Here is a 17967-nt window from a genome sequence, read left to right as displayed (position 1 = left end):
ATATATACAATTTTTTTCTTTTTTTATTTTTTTTTTATATTCCTGTACCATTTTTCTAAAGGACATGAAGTAGTTGCACGTTTAGCATTGAGAGAGTTCAAAGGACTCACTATACTGAATCAATATATACGAGTAATAATGTAGGTATATATGCTCTTAGATTATAAAACGAGGGCATCCGCATCTAATTGGGTGTCAATACAATACAAACATAGAAAAATAAACAAAATAAAAAAAATAAGATTGTGTATATGAAAATAAAAAAAAACAAAATAAATTCAGTTAAACAAAAATGGCACATCATCCGATATCCGGTACGTGATGCGATTCCTATTTCTAATTGTATTTGCAGTATAACGAGTTGTTTGCCAGGATTTTAATTTCATAAACGTTTTTTTTTTCTATTTTTCAGTTTGGTCAATCAAACAATGTCGACACTGAGTCCTGGCGAAGTGAGACGTGTCCTGACTAATGCTTTGGCAGTTTGGGAACGAAATTCAAAGTTGACATTCCGTGAGGTGAACAGCAACCAGGCTGACATTCAAGTACTTTTTGCAAGGTGAGTTTTATTTTTTTTTTTTTTAATAACATGCTGCAGAGTCCTTTAATTGAATTTCAACAGGACACAATGTACAATTTGAATAAAAATAGATTTCCGTTACATGAATTTGATAGATATGTTTTGATGAAAAACAATTATATAAAAAAAATTCATCAGTTATTAGGGGTATAGAGTTTTAGAATTTGTAAGGTCAGATTTTTTCACACAATTCTTCGCGGGACCATTTCAGGACATGCATGGTTTTATTACAAATTATAACAAATTTATTTCGTGTTTTTAATTCTTTTTTTTACCTATCATTGAAGACGTTAAAAATGGTCAAAATATTTTAATAAGATAAACTTGTAAACCACATATGTACATAAATTGAACGATAAAGTTCTTTCAATTGAAAAAAAAAAAATATTCCTCATGACCCAAATCTATGAAAATATTATTGTTACGTATCTTTGACTATTCACTTTCGATTTTTAAAATTGAGGCAGCAAATGAGTGGAAATATTAAGAGACATGATTCAAATAAACAAAAACATTATGAATATGCAAAAGAGTGCTATTTTAACCCTTTCGAACCCAAGCTATGAAAATCAATATTAAAAAATGTTTTTTCGGTATTATCGGGTCAACAACATCACAACTAAGAATTATGAATAGCAAAAAGTAATTTTCCAAAATAATAAATAGCAAAACAAGTGTATTATTCTCATGTTACATGTAAGTAACATGCACAGCTTATGACCACCAAAAAAAGTCGGGGAACTGAGAAAATAACTTTTTATGAAACTATAATGTATGCTACTTCTTCTAAGCAAAAAAACAAAACTCTTTCTGCATTAACATTTTTTATATCTTTTTTTAAAAATTATGACCATATATAAAAAAAAAAATAAAGGTATGATATTTGACTAACTTTTTGTAATAATTCAGTAACTAGGCATTATTACCTTTCAATTAAGCCATCGAAACCTTAAAAATTGTTTAATTTAATATTTTTTACGAATTTTTAAAAAATGTTACATGAGAGTAACGCTGGGTCCGAAAGGGTTAAGATAGTGCTCGTGACTTGTGCGAACAAAATTTTCTTTAAATTTTTTTTTAATAATAATTTAAAATTCTGAAAATAATACAAATTAAATAACCGACTTAATTCGTTCGTAAAGTCCTTAATTATATTCATCACTTAAATCAAAATTTTTCATAAGTGAACGTACGAGGAGGTTTTTTTAGTTGGGAATTTCCTCAGTTTGCATTAATAAACCAAAACTTGAAAAAACTTTTTCACTCATTTCAAATTATCATGAAAAACATTTCAAAGATTTTTCTGTGCTTTATTTGTAGAGTTCCGTAAAATCAAACCGATAACAAATAATTAAATTACAATAATTGTTGACAGTTGAATCAAAACAGCGAAATTTCATTCTTAGCTTGATTGACAATAAATTTTCCTCAAGACAAACCTTTGCTCTATTTTCACAAAGTTTATCAGTTATTTGAGAAAAATCACTTTGATCAACGAATAAATTAAAATATTTCACAACTTACTGAAGTTGAGAAAAATCTTAAAGTGAGTTAAGAATATGAATTCCGTCCTAACGCCACGTCATATAATGATTTTTTACATAATAAATTAATAAAGTGCCAATTAATTTTATAATTTGGTTGCCGATATTTTTTTTTTAAATCGTTAAAATTCTATAATAGAAAAAAATGTTGCGCATACGCCACAGTGATTCGCCTTTATAATTATAGTTTATTAATCATTAATGAGTTTCTTATGCAGTTTTATTTTGAAAAATGGAAAAATATATTAAAGTATATATATAATTTGACATCATATGTGTCAAAAAATTGAAATGAACTGAGTATGTTGTTTGAATAGAAACCAGAAGCATAAAATCGAGATTCCACCTTCGAGAGTCCTGTGTTAACTGCGTTGTGAGCGAAAAACAGATACATTTTCGAGATCTTTTTCAGTTTTTCGCTTATATTTTCTGAAAAGCGCATATTCTGCAAAATCATTTCGGTCATTTCGTAATTTTGAAAACGATAATCGAATCGATGATAATCGTTTTACAGTTTGAGAATCTTTAAAGCTATTTTAAGTCAATTCTGATTCAATATTTCCTAAATAGTAAGAGGCAACTACTAAATCACCTAGACTAATACGACTTCTAAGGATACGAAAACTTTTATTTATATGAACTATTTAGGAAATATTGAATCAGAATTGACTTAAAATAGCTTTAAAGATTCTCAAACTTTAAAACGATTATCATCGATTCGATTATCGTTTTCAAAATTACGGAATGACCCCCCAGTAGAAACCAGTTAAAAATACAAAATTTTGCTGTAACTTTAGCGTTGCTGCAGTTCTGTAGGTCCGAAAATTGAAAGTACTTTCATAATATGAACTTCACACATAATATGAACAACCACACATACGATTTAAAAAAAAAACTGTAATTTTTGTATGCAGTATTTTGAAAAACGGTCTAATGGCTGTACGCCTTTGACCCAAGTGTGAAGTCCAATATAATTTTGCCTTATCTTTTTAGTGGGAAAAATTTCCAATTTCGATCGATATCGTTATCTGCCAAAAGTAGAATAAATCAATCAGTAGGCAAGTAAAACTAAAGTAAATGTTGACATATTATTAATTTTGACAGTAAAGTTTCTTTTAAAAAATAAAAAAATTAGGTACTATTCATTTAAAAAATGTTGTTAGAAAAATGCCTGTTACAGTAAAGTAAACTAAACACTTACACCTATATATCCATAAAATTGTAGAAGTGCATTATATTTCCATTCTCAGATGCAAAAGACTCTGCGATTAAATCCAATTTTTCGGTTTTCATTATTTTTATCTCTCTTTAAAACTTTAAATTATTCCAGAGCTTATTGAAATATTTTCGATTGATTTATCCTTTCACATACTCGTATTTCAAAAGTTTTCAACAAAAAAACATAAATTCGTTTTTTAATGAAGAACCTTTTTGTACTAAAATGCAATTCATTAAACTTGCTCCATTATCCTCATTACTTTGCTGGTTGATTATGTCCTATTTTAATATCGATTCATCTTTCAAATGATACCAACATAACATTCTCCAAGTCAATATAACTGCCGCATGAAAATGCGTCCTCATTTTATATTTTATCAATCAGGCAGGACTCTGAATATTTTTATATGTTACAAAAAGTTGATTCTATGGTTTTGTCTCATCTCATTTCAGGAAAAAGCATGGGGATGGCTATGACTTTGATGGTCCTGGCCAGGTTCTGGCGCATGCATTCTATCCGGGTGAAGGTCGTGGCGGTGATGCACATTTCGACGAAGAGGAGAGTTGGCTTCTAAATGGGGCCGTCGAGGATGAGGGTGAGTTTTTTTCTATTCTTCATTTATGAATATGTGTCCTCTACATAGTTTTTAGTTTTCATTCATGTGTCGTGTCGTCGTACGTACTTCATTATATTTAAGACCACAAACGGAACTACAGGATGGGTTGTTGAAGTATGATTAGCATTTTGCTGAGTGTCCTTATGAAAGTTGGTGTGATGTAATTTATTGGGTAAACACGCGTTTTTGTTTCTTTCTGTTGAGTTCGAAATAATGGTTAGCCAATGATAATCCTAGTAATTTATCACAGGAATTTAAGATTCAAGGATATTTTTTTTTTTCATTCATCCATTAGGTTAAGTGAGATATGCTTTCAGAACTCGCTTATCTAGCCTCCAAATATCAAAAACAAACAAAAAAAAAAAATATCACAACTCCCCAGGATCAATTCCGCATTTGAGTTCTTTTTTGGGTGTGGCAATATTTTGTGTCTATCACATCTATATTGAACGCAGCAAACATCAAACCAGCTAGGATGGACGGAAAGATGAACGATTAAGGGTAATTAATCATTGATGAAAAGAGAATGTGACTGAAGCTACGAATAAAAATTAATTGATATTGATTGGTTCGACTGCTCTTTCTCATATATAGATATAAAGCAGATACAAATATAAATATCTCATGAACTGAATTTAGCTGTTTTTTTATCAAAAAGTTAAATGTAGCAGTTATGTTAATTTATCATCATGAAGCAAAATAAAATGCAATTTTTCAAGCACTCTTTACAACGAGATAGAGGGTGAAGTTTTAATGGTCATATAAATAGAAAACGATGTTGGTTGGCGATGAAAGATGAATTTCTTAGATTTTCAAAAAGCTATTTAGGTTTATTATGATGATTTGTTTTACGATTAATAAAAAAAATTACTTTTTTGGGAGTTTGAGGTGCACCTGTATAGTTTTTATTACAAGAGAAAAATATAAAACATTTTTTTTTTAAGTATTTCTTGTTGAGATTTTAATCAATATTTACGACGATTGGGAAGAGGAAAAAGTTTATCATGTTTGTTTATGTGTCTGAAGGTTCAAACGAAGAAATGAATGTGACAATTTTAACACTTAAGAATAAGTATATAGTCTTCGGTGTCTTTACATTAAAATATATATATTTTTCTATGCTATGAAGCAAATTAGTTAAGAACTAGAAACAGTTGCCTGATTATATGAATATTTTATAATAATTCCCAACACAATTGTATTTAATACTCTCATTTATCTGCAAGTTTAGAAATAAAATGGCATTTTATTCGCAACACTTTAAATTTTCTCAATACGAGAAGCAGGGGCGTACACTCCCTTGGGGCAAGCGGGGCGGTGCCCCGGGGTCCCCGAGCGACTCCAGGGCCCCCACTGGAGACAATGCAGAGAAGGAAACTGTTAGCATAAATTCAGTTACGAAGTAAATTAAAATGTATTTGAATCACTTCGGATACATTATTTCAGTAATTCAGTGTAATGTATTATGAATTGGTAGACACACAATATTATATTGTTTAAAAAAAAAAAGTTACCCCAGGGGCCCAAAAAAAATAAACTGCTTTTTTAAAAAAATATTACTTGAAAAATCTTTCCAACCACAAATAATACATTAGGGGCCCCAAAAAAGCAAAAAAAAGTTTTGTTAATGGCATACCAAATATTACTTCAAGTCAATACTTCTGATGGCAGGACAAATATTATTTGAGGATTCTCAAAAGCTATTACTTCAGTGGTTCAAAACAATCAAATGGAAAATTAAATATCAATTCAGTGGCCCCAACATAAAAACATCAGGGCCCAAAATAAAAACATTACGTTATTGGTGGCAATCCGAATATTACTTCAGAACAGAGGCCCCAATACCTATCAATTCTTGGCTCCAAAGGCATGCATGCCCTGTCCTAGAAAAATGGTTTATACCTTTTTGAATAGGGTTTTTAATATAGATAAGAACCTTTACACTAAGGCTATATCTAAAAAAATGGCCTCATAAGTCAACATATACCTTTTTAAAATGAGAAAAAACTTTAACCTTTTTGAGGCGCCATCTAGCGTCAAAATAAAAATCTGAAAAAATTAGGGGATTTTTTTTTAGACGAGATAAAATTCCCATACAAGTTATCGATAATTTGTGTGGGACTCATTTTATCTCGGCTAAAAATTTTCGATAATTTGTATGGGAGCTAAAATTTAGCGCGAGCAGCGTACCAGGCTTTAGAAACTGTTTTTCCACTTAGGATCTTGATTAAAAAATAACGAATGCCCTAATGTACATATTACTTCAGAACAGAGGCCCCAAGAACTATCAATTCTAAACTAAACAAATTTTTATTTTAGGGGTCTCTAAATATTTAATTTTGGGGGCCCCTAGTACGAGTATTTACTACTTTTATGATATACATTTTAAGTTAGTATAGCAAAGTGCATTACGAACATATTAAAACATTAAAAGAAACCTAAAAATAAATAGGCCATACAAAAAAAAAATAGTATGACGGATGCGAACTTTTTTTTTTGTATCTAGGGGGCCCTCAAATATCAAAGGGGCCCCAAAATTTAGTCTTGCCCCAGGGCCCCGGCGACTCAACGTACGCCACTGACGAGAAGATCTAGAAACATACGGTTTTCAGAGTTTGAAAAAAAAAATCATATCAAATTCGCAGTCTTGGAAAATTGTATTTATAATTGTTTTCAGTGATTTTTTTAAAACTTTTTTTTTTGACAACTTCAAAAATTAGAGTTTATAGTGGAGTAACTAAAGCAATTAAAAGGAGTTAATAAAGCAAGTCCAACAGCTCCGATCTTGGTGATCTTTAACCTCTACGAGTTGGAAATTGCCGTTGATGTCGTATTGTTTTTTGTTTTTTTAACTTAAATTTTAGTGAACAAATTTTGTTCAAATTTCAGTAATTAGATGATATCAAAAGATTTTCTAGATTTTATTGAAGGGGAAAGATTTTATGGGAGTGGGAATAAAAGGATCACAGAATTTTGAAAAAAATAAAAAAATAAAAAACATTTTACCTTTCTTTTTTTTTCATTTTTGAATTTTTTATTAACAACGGACCTTTTTCTCTTCTAAATTCAAATATCAATAAATGCATAGCTATGGCCAAATATAAATTTATTCTTATTAAGGATTAATTAAAAAAAAAAAAAAAAAATTGCAAAATTTTTTTAACTAATTGTAATTTTTTTTTTTTCAAAATTCGTACCATTATTTCAAAAACACTTTATTTAATTCAATTCATTTTAAATATACAAGAATTTTTACTCAGAATTTGGCACTAAATTTGATTTGGTTCATTTCAGCTCTCAGCCCTTCTAGTAAGTTTATAATTTAATTTATTTGTCAAATGTTATCACTTCTTATCATTTTTGTATATCCTTCGTTGCAAAACAATAAATTTTTCCAACCAATGATTCAGTTTTATATAATTATTTTATCTATCCATCTATCGGTTTACCTAACTAAAAATTCATAAACAGTTTAAACCGCTAATCTCATTCACTGTGTTCAAAAATCTCCCGCATTTAAATACAAAATTTATTTCACTAGGATGTTTATCATATACGAGTATATCCATACCCGAAACATCTGTCAATGTCTAAAATCAGTTCACCATAATGTTTTGCATATACCGTCAAGTTTAATTCAATTACATAAATGTATTGAATATGCATTCTATGTATGTACATATGTATCTATGTATTTATATACGGCGAGTGTTTGGTTAATTGAATTTTTGCAAAAAGCTTATCATTGCAATCATCATTGTTGGGCGCAACGTAATAATTACTTCTGCAGCGACCATATGCGGTGGCAAAACCTACGTTTTAAACCATTTAGCATTCTGTGTACAGAGCCGGTTCTATTTAAATTTGGTGACAAATTAAGGCCCCAGTCTAAACTTGGTCATGACGGAGAATAAAATTTGTCAGAATTTTTGTCAAAAACGATCAATAATTCCAAAAATTCGAAATGGAATATAAACTTTCTTATGCTGCTTCCAAACTTTAATAATATGTTTATGAACTCCGGTAGCACTTAGCTTGTTCCAACAAAGAGAACGAACCAATGAAGACTGATTTTCTCAAGTCACTACTGCACTGGCCGAAACCGAAATTAATAACCTAAAGGGCTTGTTTCTTTTAGGACTAGTGCAGTTTGCTAGTTAGTTTTGTTCTAAGCTTACTAAGTTTTTGAATGCGATGAACGGTTCCAGAAGTTAAGTTGAGGATTCATAAAGAGATGAACTCGACAAAAAACTGCCTTAGAGACTCGAATGCTGATTTTGATTAATCAAAGTTGAAATTGACGATCAAACGAAAGCTTTTAAAGTATTTGAGTCATAATTATATAAATGCAGTAAGAACCTTATCTCCAGAAGCAAGAGCATGCGACCCAGTTCTACACTTAATTTAGTGTTTTTTGTATTATATTCACCCTAGTTTTGCCTGCATTGTCGATAGGTGTTATTTTATATCTTTGTTTATTGGGTTGGCTAGTCAAATATTTGTCCATGCCAATTAATTCAGCAAAATGGTTAATTAACTTGGGACTATACTTACTTATAGTGATAATGGTGCGTCTGGTGTAATATATCCATCCAAGATGGTTGATGAAGGTGCGTGTTTATATGGTATATGTATCTTTATTTGGAGTTTTTGGTGTTGCTGTTTTAGTTTACCCACCAAACTAACCAGCATATACTATATCCAATCCATATCATAATCATGAATAAAATTGACGCAACATAAAATAGCACCGAAACGATATTGCAAAAGCCATTGAAGTGTAAGAATTGAATTTTATAACTTTGCGTATAGGACAGATAGGACGCCAATCAATTGGGAAGAGCAATCGCGCGACATCAACACAAGTGATATCTACTATATGCTGCCGGAGGTAATGCAGATACCATAACCATCTGAATTGAAATGTGTAGGTACTTATACGAAGGTTCGTTAGTTGGCAGCACTATACGCGTGAGGATTAACTTGATTAGAGATTCATAATTTTGTTATAGGTTTCTGTACAAGTATACACATATGATTGTTGTTTTTTTGCTCTTAACGAAATTATAGAAGGTAAAACTGAAAGGACACATTTTAAAAGGCAATTTGTTTTCCTTAATGTTTTTTAAGTTATTTTTTGTACATAAAGTTTAATTATGATCTGATCTTCAATCCTATCTATCGACCAGCTTCAATCCTACTCGTTTTATTACCAAATACTAAAACTCTTTTTTACCTCAGCAGAATGTGTGATGTGTTAGGTTGTGATTAATTCATATTATGCATCAAAAAAATCAATTTTTTTTTTTTTTTTTTTTTTTTTGAGACCAAACTATACTTTTTCAAAGGTTTTCGGTGCGCTGAACTTTTCCGAAGACAGAAAATTTCAATCAGCTCCCGTTTCTTTGAATATTTCCTTTAGAAAATTAAAAAAAAAAAGTTTTTTCTGAGGTAGGTACTTGAGATTATGCTATAATGTGAAGAAGTTTGTTTAAAGATAAAAATTGGGTTTCTATGAAGACTATTTTCCTGTTTCTTTTTGGGGCCAATTAGATATTTTACTGTCTCTTCAAAAAAAACACCCTAACATCTAAATTTTTTGATGAAAACTCTTTATTCTTGTTTTCTATTTTAAATGCTACGTTTTTACCAAATTTCATAAGGTTGGTCCATCAATTTTGATTTCAATAAAAAAAAAAAACACCATTTACCATGATATTTTTAAAGACACTATAGAATCTTGTTTCCAATCTCAAAAGTAACATAATTGCTGAACGTCAATAGGATACCACTATTATTAATTTTTTTTTCCCATATATGTACATATACCCACATTTTCCTTACACCTAAAAAAAAACACCCTTTCACGTGAAAAAAGCTTACAGACTCATTTAATTCGTAATTCCCTTGGCAAAGACAACATTTTCAATAAAATTCGTAAGGGTACCTTAAATACCATTGATTTTATCGGACTTATCGTGGTTTTACTAATTGCGAATTTCATCATTTCTTAAAAAAACACCCTTTTACTCAAGATAATTTTGTAACCTCTGTAGATTCTTAGTTCTTACCACAAACAAATCTCTTTCACCAAGTTTAAAAATTAACAAATTTTATGTAGGTTTGTTAGTAACCAACTCAACACCTAAAAAAAAAAACACCCTGCTTTATCTAAAACCTTCATCCCGAATTTCATTAATGTATCATGTTTTTCACGTGGGTTTCGGTTATATTTTACCTTTTAAAGTAAACCAACAAGCACCCTTGTTTTAAATCGGCAATAACCTTCTCTTAGAGCAATCATATTGACTTTATTTTTATGTCATTAGATTCAGCCACAAAAAGTTCCTTAAAAACTTATCATAGTATTATATTCAACAAACAATTTTGTTCACTATATTTTTGACTTTCACCTCCCTCTTTTCAACACCCTTCCACCAAATTTGTTTTCATAGACTTTTTTGACTTAGTGCTTTTCCCCAAAAGCAAACTTTTTGCCAAGTTTCATGAGGGTAAATTTTTTTAAAATGCCTTTTTTACATGTACTATTTTATTATATTATAAGAAAGATAGCTACAAGAAAAGCAGATTATTCTGTTGAAATAGATATTAAGGTATTAACATTACATTACAATTTACATACTTCAACAACCTTTTTACCAGAACAAGGGGATCGGTAGTTCTAATTTTTGCAAAGATATTTAGATGCTAGTCTAAATATAAAGCTTTCACTATCACCTTTAAGGCTTTATAGATATATATAGAGTTCCTATGGGAAGCCCTGCTTCTCCATTATTAGCAGACATTGTAATGGAAGCTTTATTAGATAATGTTTTCGATAAAAGTCCAAATAAACCAAAAATAATTACAAAGTATGTTGATGATATTTTTATGATTCTCAAATCCAGTCATGTTGATTCAACTCTAAATGCTTTAAATTCTTTTCATCCGAAAATTCAATTTACAGTAGAGTTTGAAAATAATGGTCAACTTCCATACTTAGATGTGCTGGTAATAAGAAAAAATAATCGATTAATTTTTGATTGGTATAAAAAACCTACATCTTCTGGTCGTCTCATTAATTACAATTCCAAACAGCCTAAACATGTTATAACTAATACAGCAAAAAATTTTATTAATAGAGTATTGGATATCAGTGACATTGTCTTTCGTCAAAAAAACATTAAAATTATTACGGATACGTTACTTTCAAATTCCTTTCCTTTAAATATAATAATAACATTATTGAATCAATATTTCAACCCATTGATTCAGACAAATTTAGTAGCAAATGTTACACAAGTTTCTTATAGAAGCATTATATATATTCCCCATCTTTCAAATAGAATTTTAAATGCTCCTATTAGGAATAAAGAAAATATTCGTATTGCTTTTCAGTCGGCAAATATATTAAGAACTTCATTGTTTTCGAATTTGAAGGGTAAACTTTCTAAAATTGAGAAATCAAACATAGTCTATAAAATAAAATGTTTAGGAGATGGGACAAACCATTGTCCTTCAGTTTACGTAGGAACTTCGATGCAAAAACTAAAAAATCGTATAGCTGGTCATAGGTCCGATATAAATAGCGGACATTCACAAAAAACAGCTTTAGCTTTGCACTGTATTGATGAGGGGCATAGACCAGATTTTACTGACGTAGATATTTTACAGATAAAAAAACATTACAGTAAAAGAATGTTAATAGAAATGTTGCATATATTAGATACAGACAATACTGTTAATAGAAGAACAGATTGTGAAGGGCTCAGCAACATTTATAGTCAGTTTGTTCAAAGAAATATTTTAGGTTGAATTTATGTTCAACTTGATTCTGTAGGCTAGATTTGATAAGAAAGTTTGAATTTCTTATCAAATAATTAAAATTTTTTTATATTTTGAAATTTCGATGATTTGAAACGTCTTTTTCAAGACTTCGAATTTTTTGAAATTTTAAAATATTTAAAAATAAAAACCAACAAAAACAAACAAAACCTTAACATTTTTAAGATTAAATTCTTAAATTAGAAGATAGAATCTGTAAGTATTGATAATAGATTTTTAGCATTTATTATAATTTTTTTATATTTTTTTAAATATTAGCCCTGAAGAAGACTGTAAACACGGTCGAAACGTCGGAGACAAGATAGAAAAAATTATAAACCAGACCTAAAGCCCACTTAGGATTGAATTTATAGCTTTATAGATTGTACATAATCTTAAATTTTATATTCTATGCAAATATTTAACTTTTGTTTCTTTTCTTTTTATTTCTAGGAACAAACCTTATGGGAGTAGCAGTTCACGAATTCGGCCATTCACTCGGTTTGGGTCATTCCTCTGCAGAAAATGCAATTATGTTTCCTTGGTATCATGGCTATCAAATCAATGGTGAACTACCAGAAGATGATCAATTAGCTATTCAAAATTTATATGGGAATAAAGATAAACAATGGGGTCCATATAATCCAAGACCACTGCCAACAACTACCACCACAACAACAACAACTACTCAAAGACCGATTAGATATTATCCTGATAAACAACCCACCTATCCCGAATATCCTAGAAGAAGACCTAGCAATCCGGATAACAGACCACATTATCCGCACTACAAACCAAACGATCCACGATACTCGCCAAATAATACTCCCTACAGTCCGAATGATCCTCGATATCCTTATTCGAAACCTACACGACATCCTCCCCCAAGAGCTCGACCCGATAACGAAATACCCTCTCGAACACCTTCAACTCCACGACCTACATCATCACCAAGAACTGAAACTCATCGCCCAAGAACTCAACCTCACCGTCCGAGAACAACACACATGCCTAGACATAAGCACCGCCAAACTACTGTGGAACCAAATAAGCCTGATGGTTGTAAGACTCCTTATGATGCTATTTCTATGCTCCGACGGGAGCTATTTATTTTTAAAGATCAGGTAAGATCAATTAACTGATTTTCAAATAAAAATTACATTCAACCTTTTTTTGTAGTATTTATGGCGAATTGGAGAACAAGGACTGTACCGAGGCTACCCATACGAAATTCGTAGGCTTTGGAGTAAAATTCCAGAAAACTTCTCAAAGATCGATGCAGTATATGAGAATGCACGAGGAAAGATCGTGTTCTTCATAGGTAAGCTTTGATGTCATTTTGGAAAAACTAACTAATATTCTTCATCTTTTTAGGTCGTTATGTTTATGCTTTTAGTTCGACAGAATTAGAACATGGTTATCCCAGACCTCTAACAGATCTCGGCCTTCCAAGCTACGTTGATCATATCGATGCAGCATTAATTTGGGGTCATAATAATCGCACCTACCTCTACAGTGGCACCCTTTACTGGCGCTTCGACGAAGAAATTGGCCGAGTAGAATTAGATTATCCTCGCGATATGTCCATTTGGGATGGCATTGGTTATTACATTGACTCAGGCTTCCAATACACCAATGGAAAGACTTATTTCTTCAAAGGTCTACAATATTGGGAATTCGATGATAACAGAATGCGAGTAGCTCACTATAAACCAAAATTATCTGCTCACAAATGGATGAATTGTCCAAGAATTGAATCGAATGAAATCGATCAGAATCCATCGTTTAATTCGCCGTTAGTGTCGGAAAGAAACTTTCCGATATCGAAAGCAACGTCATCGTGGCGAGTTTCGTGGAAATTTACTATTTTATTAGGAGTTATAGTTCCATTATTAATGTACATTTAGTTAATTTAACAGAGCTTGTAGTTTTATAGTTTGTAGGTGCTTATTCGAATTATTTTAAAACATACTATTAAGGCGTAAATTGTTGATGTCTGTCGTGAACTTCATTCTTTTTTCTGTATTAACCTTAAATCAATCACCTTAAGTCTGTGGATATAAAGTTTTAAAGAATAGTACAGATTTAAAACACAGAAAGTGTTCACACTTGTTGTGACTGTGGGTGAACATAATCCTGTTCCAAATTGTTTAATGTTACGTCACTGAACAGTTGAAAAGAGCAAATAGTTAAACATCCTTAAACATCCGCAATGTACACTAAGTTACTGTACTGTATGTCAAAGTACACTATACTGTTTGTCACAGTAAACTGTACTGGATCTCACAGTATACTGTACTGTATGTCACAGAACACTGTATTGGATGTCACGGTAAACTGAACTGGATTCAAATTTTCTATTCAGCCTCAAATATCTGCAACGTACACTGTACTATATGTCAAATATGTCAAAGTTACCGTGCTGTATGTCAAAGTTACTGTACTGTATGTTAAATTACACTTTACTGTATTTCATAGTACACTGTACTGGATGTCATAGTACACTATACTTTATGTCAACATATGTAATTTTGTGAATCTATAAAACACTATGTTGCCAATAGCTTTTTTATAAGTCTTCTATCTAGTTATTCCACCTCAACCGCCCGCCATTTACTTTTTATTACTCATTGGTATGGAAGAGAACGCAACATCAAATTTAACACTTAATTTTAACTTCATATTTTCTTTATTAAATCATCAGAGCCAAAAATAGAAAGTTTTTTTTTTGTGCATTAAATATCAAATTTTTAATGTTGATGTTTCAAAAAATACTGCTACTGCTAAAGATTAAAAAATTTAAGTCTTCATGCATATTTTGACATTTTCAGATACATAATATAAGTGCTTTTAGAAACTTCAGCATTAAATTTATTGTTTATTTTTTTTTTATTTTACTTTCTAATGTGAAAAAAAGTTTAAAGCATAATAAACACCCAAAATAAAAAAATAAATTACATGTGCCTTATTTTTGTTTTAGCTCAAACAGTGCCTTGAAATTTGTATATAATTTTTTGTTTCTTTTTTTTTTTTAAACAAACAATATTAAAAACAAACTCTACACACATCACAACTATTAGAAAAAATATTTACCTTAATAGTTCTCAAGTAATAATAGTTCTCAAATCAGTTTCACAATGGGTATTGACTTTCAAACTGAAACATCAACTTTAAATTTGCTAGTATGAACTTAAATCTTACTGTTTTTGGAAACATTATCCTTTATTTTCAACCAAAGTAGTTGGATAAACATGTAAAAGTAAGGTTGAACTTAAGGTTTGACTTAAGTGCGCACTTTAAAACCTGGCCAAAGCAGTATTGTTAATTTTTTTTAGTCTCAAAAAAAAAAAAAAATAAATAAATAAATTTTTAAGTTTGATTCCATTGATAGAAAGTTTAAAAATATATATTTTTTTCAAAAACTGTGCCTTTGAATTATAAATTTGCGTTGATTTTATGTAATTAAATAAAAATAAAACAAGCCTTTACCAAAATTGCCTCTTATCTATACACCCAACATTATTGTGCCTTATAACATCAACACAAAAAGGATATAAACTGCAGCTAGGAAATTACACCAAAGTTCGATTACCACTGCTTTGAAAAGATAAACAAAAAATTAGAAAAAAAATAAAAACAATCACAAAATGCCTTTTACTGTAAATGCATCAAATTTAATTTTTAAGATATTAAATAAACAAAAAAAAAAATAAAAACTCCATCACTGAAGACAACTTTCATTCGCCCTTTAAATTTAAGTACATATATATTTTTAAGTTTATAAATTAAGATTTAGCCGTAACACAGCCATTTTGTTTTGTTAAGTTAATGTGATACTATGTTAATGCCGAAAAAAACTAAATGTATAAATTCATTAACGAGATATACATAATAAATTACTCGAAGGTAAAAATAAAAAACGATGAAGAAAAATCCATTGTAATAAATTAATTAATTTTTTAATCATATTATTTGCATATAAGAAAAAAAAAATAAATAAAATTGAATATTTGATTATATTTAATTTTATTCAGTTTATATTTAAAATTGTAAGTATGTTTTTTATTTTTGTATTTAAAGAAAAAAATGTAACTACATACTGTGAAATCAGGAAGAAAAAAAAAATAAATGACTTGACAAAAACCTGTTGTAAAATGTATTGCATATATTGAATATTATAAACAAAATTTAATAATTTAAAATAAATGAAAACAAAACTGGAATTATTTTGTCTTTTGTATCTGTCGTTTTGTATGAACACAAAAAATTCTTCTGAGAGAGGTTTATGAGAGGTAAAATTTGCTTCTTAATTCAAGCTCACACTTAAATCCTAGTGCTAAAAAAAATACTAAATCTAAATGATGAACCTAAATCCACTTGATTTTATTCACCAGCACAAATACGAAAAGACATCGAGGTATCCTTCTGCACCGAAAATTCTTTGATTTCATACGAATCATGCTCAGTTCGAAGTATACTTCCGATAGGTAAAAACTCTCCGATTCATATGAAATCGAACAAGATTCCGCTCCGACGGATGCCTCGATAGTCGATAGGCCCGATGGCTTCTTGAATGACGCAAATAGTTATCTAACTTTGCTTTGAAATCTGCAGAGGGAAGTCACACATCGAAGTAGCAATGGACAGGTTCAGAAAAGTTAGGGACTAAATATTTTGGTTAGTTTCGCGTCTCTGATTGGTTAGCTATCAACAAAAATCCCACCAATTTAGGTAATTTTATTGGAAGACCTACCAATTTAGATAATTTTACTTGGAAATGCGGAATTTAAAAAAATGGTATCGTGAGTCTCACCCGGAGTAAATTTTCATGTTCCGCTAAAATAGTTTCTTGTTCGGCACAAAAATTTAAGTGAGAGGATAGCTGTTGACTTACCTGAAAAAAAAAATTTGAAAATACCGAGAGATGTCCGAACATGAAAACTTTTTCGCCCGAAACTCACGATAGGGAAATTCAATTTTTCCGGGTGGAATCTTGTTCACGTGAAACTAGAGATAGGGATAGGGCTGAATATTTATTCCCTAAAGTTTCCTGAACGTGCTCAATCCTTCCTCTATAACTATACCTATAGTCTAAGATCCCGCTAAGATCGTTTTACCAGTTAAGAGTTATATTTTCTTAAAGGTAGTGTCTAAAGAAACATGGGTTGCCTGGCGACATCCTGTGAAGGCATACGGTTGCCACGCTTTAAAGTTCATTTTTTGAGTTTTATGGTAAGCCTTAGAGATGTAAAAAAATACATACATTTATCAGAGAAAATTTAATTTAAAAATTTGAATATTCAGGATTTTTAGAAATTTGACATTTTAGTAGGGTAAACTCAGGTGAATTTAGAAAAAACGTCAAAAAGCTATTTCCTTAACAATAATCATTTTTATCAAAAAACAAAACCGACATCCATTGATCAAAACTGGGTTTTATGTTTTTTCTAATAGTTTCTATGGCCAGAACTGAACAAAATTAAAATTGGACCACACTGCAGGCACCAGCTTTCCAATACAAAAAGAATTATCAAAATTGGTTCACTCGGCCCAAAATTACGAGGTAACAAACATAAAAAAAATACAGACGAATTGAATACGAATTGGCAGTCTTTAATAACCATTTTTATCAAAAAAAAAAAAACAAAACAGACTTCCATGGACCAAAACTGGGGTAAATGGTTTTTCTCATAGTTCCAATGGTTCAAAATGAACGAAATTGAAATGGGACCACCTGCAGGCACCAGCAATACAAAAAGAATTATCAAATTTTTTTCACTCCGTCCAAAGTTATGAGGTAACAAACATAAAAAAAATACAGACGAATTGAATAACTCCTCAAAAACTAGAAGACATAGAAACATATAGTTTTTACTGTTCGATAAGGAATCAATTGAGGCTGTTTTCTGTGGAATTAATTTTTTTATTAAAATTCACAGTCTAGACAAAAATAGTATAAAATAAGTTTTTAAAAAATCGATTATTTCAAAAACTGTTGGTTATAATATATTGATTTAAAAATAAGAATTAAATGTACAATTTTGCCTTTCGGAAAAGGTATCATTTATTACTGTAAGTGTTGCGTTTTTTAATAATTTTTTTTTTGATAATTTTTTTTTTTGAAAACTGCCCCTCCCACCTTAACGGGGGGAGATAGACCCCCCTCCCAAAGAAAAAAATGTTT

At 30.3% G+C, this 17967-nt stretch overlaps 2 protein-coding genes across 3 annotated transcripts in view; both read left to right on the top strand.

The window, feature by feature from the left end:
- LOC129917867 (matrix metalloproteinase-2) overlaps positions 1-14181 on the top strand; it is a 319353-nt gene extending 305172 nt beyond the window's left edge. For both annotated transcript variants that reach the window (XM_055998056.1, XM_055998057.1), the window contains 5 exons: positions 413-559; positions 3796-3938; positions 12237-12907; positions 12963-13104; positions 13158-14181. In XM_055998056.1, the coding sequence (XP_055854031.1) occupies positions 413-559; positions 3796-3938; positions 12237-12907; positions 12963-13104; positions 13158-13690 (1636 nt within the window). In that variant the 3' untranslated portion in view covers positions 13691-14181. The remainder of the gene's footprint in view (positions 1-412; positions 560-3795; positions 3939-12236; positions 12908-12962; positions 13105-13157) is intronic.
- LOC129917873 (sodium-dependent nutrient amino acid transporter 1-like) overlaps positions 1-17967 on the top strand; it is a 268552-nt gene that overhangs the window by 93421 nt on the left and 157164 nt on the right. The gene's annotated exons all lie outside the window — the stretch shown is intronic.

Source organism: Episyrphus balteatus, chromosome 4 (genome assembly GCF_945859705.1).
Source record: "Episyrphus balteatus chromosome 4, idEpiBalt1.1, whole genome shotgun sequence".
Classification (NCBI taxonomy): domain Eukaryota; kingdom Metazoa; phylum Arthropoda; class Insecta; order Diptera; family Syrphidae; genus Episyrphus; species Episyrphus balteatus.
Note: the sequence above shows the minus strand (reverse complement) of the source record. Positions and strands in the feature narration are given on the sequence as shown.